The sequence below is a fragment of the Poromitra crassiceps genome, assembly GCF_964638095.1.
Source record: "Poromitra crassiceps genome assembly, chromosome: 12".
NCBI classification, from domain to species: domain Eukaryota; kingdom Metazoa; phylum Chordata; class Actinopteri; order Beryciformes; family Melamphaidae; genus Poromitra; species Poromitra crassiceps.
The window spans coordinates 32,523,250-32,533,249 of record NC_139632.1 but is presented as its reverse complement, the minus strand read 5'-3'; the positions used below and the strand labels follow the sequence as shown (position 1 = coordinate 32,533,249).

Below are 10,000 nucleotides of genomic sequence, written 5' to 3'. Positions count from 1 at the left end.
TGACTCCAAAAGGGAGCTAGAGGCAACTGTGTAAAAAATTAGAACTTTAATAGGCAGAACTCATGTAACGTGACGTCAGTAAGCTGCACTACCAACCCGAGCGGTCTGTGATCACTTTATACCAAAGGATAGCCAAAGGGACAAGAGAAAAGAGAGGGAGCGCTCACTCGCTGCTGTTCCGATTGGACAATTTGGATTTTACTTACGTTTCGATTTGTCTCTTTCTTTGTTTCTTTTTTTATCTTTCTTTTTTTAATCAAGTTTTTTATTCCGATTTTTATCCCATCTTCTCTTCCTCCGCCAGTCGCTTTCTTTCACCTGACAGCAATCCCACTATGGGGGGGATGCTCCCTCCCAGGTGGGAAGAGGAGAGCAGAACAGATAGAATATACTGTGGCTGGGCGATATGGTCATGACTAGTCACAGCATGTGTGCCTTAGCAATGATGCTTTGTTGAAAGACATGTAAACCCAATCCCGAAGAACGGCCGGTAAAACAATCGCTGGCAATGGAGAGGCATCCAAATAAATACTTGAAAAATAATAATAATAGAAAATCAGGCTGGGAAACAATGGTTGTATTTCAATCTGTTTTAACAAAACAAATGGTCGACAGGTAATCAGTGTTCTGGGCTCGTCTCTGTTTTCTCTAAGTGCTTTACTCATTTATATTCATTTACATGCTATACTTTCATTGGCCACCGGCCATGCTGTATTTCCAAGCACAGCAGTCTGCTTTGAAAGAGCATTGTCTTCTATTTGGGCGCCATTTACTATAGTCTGCCTGGTCCGGGCCTGTGCTATGAGGTGTGTGTGTGTGTGTGTGTGTGTGTGTGTGTGTGTGTGTGTGTGTGTGTGTGTGTGTGTGTGTGTGTGTGTGTGTGTGTGTGTGTGTGTGTGTGTGTGTGTGTGTGTGTGTGTGTGTGTGTGTGTGTGTGTGTGTGTGTGTGTGTGTGTGTGTGTGTGTGTGTGTGTGTGTGTGTGTGTGTGTGTGCGGGTGCGCGTGCGTCCGTGCGCGTGTTGCGTGCGGGCATTCAGTCAAGACCTAATTAAGAGATTGCCAGTCCATGCTGTGCTTTATGATGATGTTTTTATAAATGTGTTGGGTTGTTTGTGTTGTGTTCGTATAGTGTTGTTCGTATAGTGTTGGGTTGTTTGTGTTGTGTTCGTATAGTGTTGTTCGTATAGTGTTGGGTTGTTTGTGTTGTGTTCGTATAGTGTTGTGTTGTTTGTGTTGTGTTCGTATAGTGTTGGGTTGTTTGTGTTGTGTTCGTATAGTGTTGGGTTGTTTGTGTTGTGTTCGTATAGTGTTGTGTTGTTTGTGTTGTGTTCGTATAGTGTTGGGTTGTTTGTGTTGTGTTCGTATAGTGTTGGGTTGTTTGTGTTATGTTCGTATAGTGTTGGGTTGTTTGTGTGTGCATGTCTTTATAAATGTGTTGTGTTGTTTGTGTTGTGTTGTTTGTGCGTGCATGTCTTTATAAGTGTGTTGGGTTGTTTGTGTTGTGTTCGTATAGTGTTGGGTTGTTTGTGTTGTGTTTGTATAGTGTTGTGTTGTTTGTGTTGTGTTCGTATAGTGTTGTGTTGTGTTCGTATAGTGTTGGGTTGTTTGTGTTATGTTCGTATAGTGTTGGGTTGTTTGTGTTGTGTTCGTATAGTGTTGTGTTGTTTGTGTTGTGTTCGTATAGTGTTGGGTTGTTTGTGTTATGTTCGTATAGTGTTGGGTTGTTTGTGTGTGCATGTATTTATAAATGTGTTGTGTTGTTTGTGTTGTGTTGTTTGTGTGTGCATGTCTTTATAAATGTGTTGTGTTGTTTGTGTTGTGTTCGTATAGTGTTGGGTTGTTTGTGTTGTGTTCGTATAGTGTTGGGTTGTTTGTGTTGTGTTCGTATAGTGTTGGGTTGTTTGTGTTATGTTCGTATAGTGTTGGGTTGTTTGTGTGTGCCATTCTTTATAAACGTGTTGGGTTGTTTGTGTTGGCTTGTTTGTCTTGTGTTCGTTTAGTAGAAATGTTTGTGTGTGCATGTGTTTGCTGAATGAAGACCTCTCTGATTAGTCATCTCTCTCCTGCCTCATGTCACTTCCTGCCATCCTGATGACATTACATTATTCCTGTTGAGGGAAGGAACACTTGGCTTGTCCTCAGCAGGTCTTGAAGCGTCTCTTGCACAGAGACACACTTGTCCTGACTGGTGGGACAGCGGGGAGACAACAAGCAAAAGACAGAACAATAGAAGATTTGATCAACAGAAGGATTTGTAAGGCTTGAAAACAGAGACGTCTTTGCCTTCTGTTAATGTCTCTGAGTGAAAGCAGCATGGCTGCCGTCCCCCGGCGGGCCTGGACTGTTTGTTTTGCTGGCTCTGCCTCCCACCACCTCTCTGCGTCTCTGTTTTTGAGCTCTGACCCGGGACAAGACAGACGCCTCGGGGAGCTGTTGGTAGGAGGACGTGTCAAAAGCTTTTCCTAACACTGTGGATAACGTGGCTCGGGAAGTGTTGTCTTCTCTCGTCGTTTATTATCTTTTCTTGCCACTTTCCTATATTTCAAAACCTTCCTTTCTCTCTCTCTCCCGCTGTGCGTTTACACTTCCTGTTTACACTTCCTGTTTACACTTCCTCCCGCTTTGCGTTTACACTTCCTCCCAGCTGTTATTGTCATCGCAATATCTCTCTCTTTTGTTCGTTTTTCTACTTTTTCATCTGAACACATCGCTCTTCTGACCTCGTTGCTCTGACCATGTCTGCTGTTCACATCTAGTTTATTTCTACCCCTTATATCCTTTTCATCCTTCTCCAGTATCCTTTTTTCTGCTCTCTCTCTCTCTCTCTCTCTCTCTCTCTCTCCCATACAGCGTGTTTGGGTGACTGTATTGATAATGGCTCATGGTGTGTGTGATAACATTGTCAATAACATCGTTAGGGGCAAATTGAATTTGAGAAATTGAGTTAGGGAAGTTGGAACGGGGAACGGTGTGGCCGCCTCCACATGAATGTGTGGGATATCAGCTTACCCTCAGCAAATATTTCCTCCTACACCAAACCCCCTTTCCTCCACTTTCATCTGTCCCTTTTCTATTTCTGTCCACAGGCTTTATTGGAACCATTTTATTTGGCTGCTTTAACAAGTCAGTGGTACATTTTTGGTCATAGTCGTAAGGTACGGCATGTCGGTCAGATCCCATTCTTAGGTTTGAACTCTGGAGATATCTTTATAATATATCTATACATAATATCTATAGAATAATAATAATAATAATAATAATAATAATAATAATATCTCTATAAAAACCAAAGGGGTCTCCCCCCCCCCCCCCCCCCCCCCGTTTTCTCCCCAATTGGACTTGGCCAATTCCCCCTGCTGTCCAGGTCGTTGCTCCACCCCCTCTGCCAATCGGGGGAGAGTTGTAGTAGACTAGCATAATGCTTCCTCTGATACATGTGCAGTCGTCATCCGCTTCTTTTCGCCTGGCAGCGAGTAGTTTCACCGGCAGGACGTAGCATGTGGGAGGATCACGCTATTCCCCCCCCCCAGGTCCCTACCTCTGTTTTAAAGAAATAGAAAGATAAGGTGGAGTTAATTTAAATGGATGCATGGCCTCTTGGATATAACTCAATAACTAGATTATTCCAGTTATGATATTCAGCAGTGAATCTCTCATTACTGTCATCAGCTGGACATCAGCGTCTCTCTCTCTCCTTACTGTCACCAGCTGGATGTCAGCGTCTCTCTCTCCATATATCAGCAGATACACATTGTTGCAGCCAGTGATGATCCCTCCTGAGAATATTCATAATGTAATAGGATTTCAACATGTCGCTCATGGCGCGGCTCCCACTGTAAGCTGTTGCAGCTCTGCCGCGGACATCATTCTGTCAGTGTTGTCAATAGATGATGAGTCCCATCTCCTTTAGCCAACTGTGAGTTTAAGAGGCACTTTGGGTCAGAGACACTATCCCAATGTGCACAAATGGCAAGTTGATATTAGCCATGTAATATAATATAATATAATATAATATAATATAATATAATATAAGCCGGTATCTAGTATACAAGCCAGGGCTAGGGCCATTCATTTATTGAATTGAGAAGAATGCGTGGTCAATTCAATTAACCCATTGATAACTGATGCAGCATTTGCGTGTATATCCCTCATTTGTGTGTGTATCCCTTTAAGACCGCGAACCGCGTTCACGCGGTTCGCGGTCGTAAAGGGATACACACACAAATGCTGCATCAGGTATCAATGGGTTAAATTCCATTCCTGGAGCTGGAACTGGAACGTCACCCGATTCTAAGGAAACAATGTGAATTGAGTTGGGATGATGTCGGGAACAGAACTGGATTCCATTACAATTCCATTTCGAAGAGAGTTTGTCTCAACTCGCTAAACATTACAAATCAAATATTATGACTCCAATAAAAAAAACTGTTAAACAAATCAAACGCATTCAGTCATGTGCCAGTGTGTTATGATTATTATTATGTATTAGAAATGCGCGGATGAGCTTTTATGCCATCCTAATCCACGTGTATGCATGATCCGTCCGCCTGCCATAAATCCGCGCACATTATTTCATACTATTTATAGATCCACGCCCGCCATGCACCCGACGCTATAAACGCTATAAAACGCTATAAAAGGAGCGAACTTACGGTTTCTGCTGTCGTTGGTGCGATCGCTGCAGTCCAAGACTCCAAATAAACTTCCATGCTGTATTATATCCAGTCCACCACTTGCCCTCATGTAGCTTACTCGGCTAACGCTATAGCTTTAAGTTTAGTTTACTTCAATCAATCGATTGATTGATTGATTGATAGTTTACTTGATTGCCTCATTGTATGGGAAAATACGAACGTGTCTTCTCTTCAAACACGTCTTCAGCGGAGACTCCTTTTTGAGGGTGACATCATTGACCATAATATATGGACGAAAAGTGGAGGCGACCTAGCACATGGCTATTGTTGTGTTTACGGCCGTGGGTCCTTTGGGGGATCTACAATAGGCGACGAAGAATGTGCCTGACGAAAAATGTAGCTTAAAATACGTTCATAGACTAGAGAACGTAATTAATATTATTTTTCCTCATTAATGATACATCATTTCAACCGCCCGCAACCCATCCGCTATTAATCAGAATGTTTATTTTTATGAACCGGCCCGCCCGCAGGGCGGGATATCTGCGGTCAGCGCGGTTATAACTGCGGCCCGCGCATCACTATTATGTATGTATTATGTATTATGATGACATGTTTGATGACATGTTATGCATCAAATCCCATCTGAAAGGTGTACATTTAACATGTTATGATTATTCCTTTTTGATAATATAGCCCTACATGTCATCTTCCCATGTGATAAGAAAAGAAAAACGTGGAATTTCACAGAATGTCATTGAATTAAATTAAGATGCCTTAAATTCCAGTTCAATTCCAAATCTCGTTCCTGAATAGGAATTGATGAGTTAATTCATGAAATTGACCCCGACCCTAATACAGTATAAGCTATGTATGCCTAACCGTGGCATTTCTCCTACTCTTTCCCCAGTGAATGGCGCTTACTGCTCAGAGAAGGAAGGTGGCGTAGAGCTGGGTGTCAGCGAGGCCACCCTGATGCCATGTGGCCAGAGCTTGGGTCAGCCGGGGGGGCTTTACCCCCCCAGCCTCCACTGTGACAGACCCACATCCGACCTCCATCTGCAGGACGTCCCGCACCAAGACACCAGGTAAGACATGCTGTCCCCATAGCTTTATAATAAGACACCAGGTGAGCCATGCTGTCCCCATCGCTTTATAATAAGACCCCAGGTGAGACATGTTGTCCCCATCGCTTTATAATAATCTAATTCCTGTTACAGCTTCAGATGTTTCCTATGGGGTATGTACATTTTGACTAATAGGGTACAGCATGTTCTTCATTATCTTGGCTGTTGTGAAACAGATGCACATACTTGTAACCGGAAAGCCCAAATCCCCTAAAGTTCACTGAAGGAGTCCAGAGTACAACATCTCCTAAAGTACACTGAAGGAGTCCAGAGTACAACATCTCCTTAAGTACAATGAAGGAGTCCAGAGTACATCTCCTTAAGTGCGCTGAGGGAGTCCAGAGTCCAACATGATGCTAACTAATGCTAGTTGCTAATGCTAATGCTATACTAATGCAACATGCGGGCATCGCCCTACTGTTCAGGTCAGAAACAAATCCCAGATCCCTCCTCCTTCCTATCCCGCTATCCTCAGCCATCCAACCCAAAGTGCTTCTGGACAGACATTCGCTTCTCTCAATATTGTCTCTGAATATTTTCACTCCAGCCAAACAGGAAATGGCGCTCCCGAATAGAGGGAGATGGGGAGTTGAGTCTTTATTAACAACGACGACGACAAACTGCCAGTGGCTCTCTGCAAGCCTAGCTAGCGTTAGCTTTGTTCCCCGCCCCCCCGTCGGCGTGGCCGGCAGGAGGGACAAAGACGATTCCTTCATGGGGACAGCGCAGAGAAAACAGGCCCCTTCTCACATCACTCAGGGGCTTTGGACAAAATCCATAATGAGCCAACTGACAGGAATGATTATGTAGGAGATCACAGCGACGCATGGTGAAATGTGACCTGGCTCCTCCATTCACCAGGGCAAAGATTCCCACCAGAATACACAGTATTGTAAACGCTGACCCTTCATAGGCTGCCATTATGCCACCAAAACAGGTGACTCCCTATTTATCCCCATGTTGGGTTTGGGTTTAACCCCTTTGTGTCATCAAAGCCCGTCAGATGGACCCAGCAGCAGCCAGCGGCCCCTCGGCCCCTCGCTCTATTCTTAGTCATAAATGCCCATTCATAACTTCTCGTCACCGCAAGATCCTGTTTCATTTCTTCATGAAGTCACTTTGGCTCATCAGGTGGTGGGTCAGGTGGTGAGTGCTACCTGGTGCTCCCTGCTTTCCAACATGGAGTCACTAAACCCTACATGACCTAGACACTGTTTATGTTTGTACCCGTAAGGCCAGTTGCTCTACATGAGAGACTTACTTGAAATATTTAGCGGCCCATTTGGGACGGAGTAGGGGGGCTGGGGGGGAGTTGGGGGGCTGGGGGGGAGTAGGGGGGCTGGTGGGGGAGTAGGGGGGCTGGGGGGGGTCTGGGGGGAAGGATGAGCCGGCCTGTATCTATCAACAGGCAGCCGGCTGATAGCGCTCATATTCCAGCCAGTGTGGCGCTAATAGCATAGCGCTCATATTCCTCTGTGTGTGTTTGTCTCATCACAGGTCCTCCTCTGGCTTCCAGAGGTCCCTGCCGGGGGCCTCACCTCACCTCCTTTACCCCATCAAGCAGGAGAGCTCCATGGGCTACAAGATATCCAGCGCCGGGCCGGGGCTCCCCAGCACGTCCCAGGCCGGCTTTCAGAACTCTCGGGCGGGCATGGGTGTGGGGGTGCGGAGGGGGGAGATGGCCGAAGCTCCGCACGTTAGCAACAGCGGAGTGAGCGGCTTAGGCGGCGCCGTGTCAGCGGATGTGGCGCAACCCTTTAATAATGAAGACGGCTCCTCCCCTCTGGCTTTGTCCCCCGCGGGCTCCCGTCATTCAGCGCGGCCGCTCAGCGCGAGCAGTCTGAAGAGACGCTGTCTGTCCTTGGGCTCGCAGTCCAGCTCCACTCCTGCCACCAGCTCCCCGGCCGCCTCCGAGGGGATCGATATCACCGCCATCATCTGCTCCTCCTCCCAGATGTCCATGGTCGCCTGCGTCAACGGCTTCCGCTCGAACCTCTCGCCCAGCCACACCAGCTTCTCTTCCTCTTCCTCCCCCTCCTCTACCTCCCCACCCTGCAAGCCCCCGCCCCTGCCCCCGCCTCACGCCAGCCCCCGGCAGCCCCCGCTACAGGAGAGCTGTCAGCTGCCCTCACCTGCCACCTGCCTGCTGTCTCTCTCCTCCTGCTCCGAGTCCTCGTCCTCCTCCTCGGTGTCGTCGTCGGTGGAGGCGGAGCAGGGCCAGGGGCCGCGCGAGGAGCAGGGCTCCATGCAGCAGGGGCCCGGGGGAGGAGGGGGGCCGGACGGGCTGGCGCTGCTGATGAGCGGGGCCCTGATGTCTGGAGCCCTGCATTCGGGGCCCGGGGCTCTGCTAGAAGGGGGCATGCACAGATCGGGGGCTGCCCTAAAGCAGGAGCCCCTGGATGACTTCTCCCCCAGCGAGGATGAGCTCTTTCAGCACCACTATCACCACCACCACCACCAGCAGCAGCACCTGCACCTCCGTCACCCTCACCACCCAGCCCCCCCTCGGCCCGCCATGCCTCCGCCCTACCACCTGCACCAATACGTGGGTTCCAACCCTGGGGGCCTGCTGCACCTCCAGAGCCAGCAAACAGCGCCAGCAGCCTCCTCCTCCCTGGGACTCAAACCGTCTTCCCACACGACCCAGGAGCGAGAAGAGGTTGGAGGGGGCACGCTGGTCGATAAGCAAGTGTGCCGCTGGATCGACTGCAGCGCTGCCTATGAGCAGCAGGAGGAGCTGGTGAGGCACATCGAGAAGGTCCACATTGACCAGCGCAAAGGTGAGGACTTCACCTGTTTCTGGGCTGGCTGCATCCGCCGCTACAAGCCCTTCAACGCCCGCTACAAGCTGCTGATTCACATGAGGGTCCACTCTGGAGAGAAACCCAACAAGTGTATGGTGAGTCTCACACTGCCCACCTCCACCCGGGCCAGAACCAGAACAATCCATTCTAATGTCAGGATTACAGTATTCACATCCCACTCAGCCAGTGTTTTCACAATCCACTCAGAAGTAGTTGCCTCATTTTGAACCAGAGTAACCAAGGCCCGGTTTCATATGAACTCTGTGCAGACAGACAGCAGGCCAACACACAATCATCTATTTGTAGGCACACAGTAGGTTCTGCTTGAGAACAGACAGCGTTTCTTTTCTTTCTCTTTTTTGGGTTATTAGGTGATATTTCTTGGTTTGATATTTGGGTCTAACTCTTCCTATAATTGCAACCTTATGTGAAAAGAAGATGTTTTTTGTTTAAATTAAATACACATTTTTCATAAAGTAATAATACATTCCCACAAGATGATTTTTCCTCAACGAGATACGTCGTGCGTCGTATCCAAAAACAAGACTGGACTTGCTTCATTGCTGATTACTTTTCAGCATGAACTTGTATTTTGTTTTGCTTAAGAAACAGATCTGTTTGTCATTCCTGTGTTTTTAGTGGAACATTTCAAACAGAGGTTTTCCCCACTGAAGATGTGGACTGTTACAGACTGTTACAGCCATGGCGCTACCTCGTCACTGTAGAAATAGATTTGTGGTTGCATTTTATTTTTTATTTTTTTTACAGGTACGGCTCAAATTCCACAAGTCAACACACTAATCAATGTCAAGCTGTCATTCCTCCGCATCCCTCAGCAAATGGAAAAAGCCCTCCAACCTTAAGAATGATTTAGTCCAAATACACAATTAGTCCACAATTTGTGTAGGGCGAAGCCATGTTTATTTTCACGAGCACTGTGTTTTTTGAGAAGGGATTCAGATCATGAAAAGCCAACACATCTGGTTAACATAACCAAACAATGCCTACACTTGATCCCCTTAAATGGGAGCTTTAAATGTTTAGCCGTCCCACAAGTATTAAGTGAATTGGCTTTCTATCCAAGCCAAACACGGGGAGAAATGTAGTAGTCTGGAGAAGCGAGCCACAGAGGGACGCTCCGTAACATTTTCTAGTCTTGCTCAATTCACGGCTTCACCCAAAGCGCCTGTCACAAGTGCTCTTCTTCAAGTCCAGGAAACCGTCCAAGTCCTAATTATCCAAAAACCGAGTCTGCAATATTTCTGCGGCACCTGTTTTATTTCAAGTCTTTTTATCTGAAAAGATCCAGCTCTTGTTTATTTTCTAAATAATTTTGTCTAAGAGCGGCTTGTAAAATTAGCTGAGGCGAGAGAGCTTTAGAGGCAATAGAAAGCTGTATTTTATGGTAATTTTCTGCGGTGTTGGATATTGGCAC

At 46.9% G+C, this 10,000-nt stretch overlaps 1 protein-coding gene across 1 annotated transcript in view; it reads left to right on the top strand.

Moving 5' to 3' along the window:
- Positions 1-10,000, top strand: part of glis1b (GLIS family zinc finger 1b) — a gene marked incomplete at both ends in the record, with an annotated part of 136,162 nt that overhangs the window by 3,254 nt on the left and 122,908 nt on the right. Inside the window, 2 exons of the mRNA XM_083647347.1 lie at positions 5,545-5,722; positions 7,259-8,660. Of these exons, the coding sequence (XP_083503473.1) occupies positions 5,545-5,722; positions 7,259-8,660 (1,580 nt within the window). The remainder of the gene's footprint in view (positions 1-5,544; positions 5,723-7,258; positions 8,661-10,000) is intronic.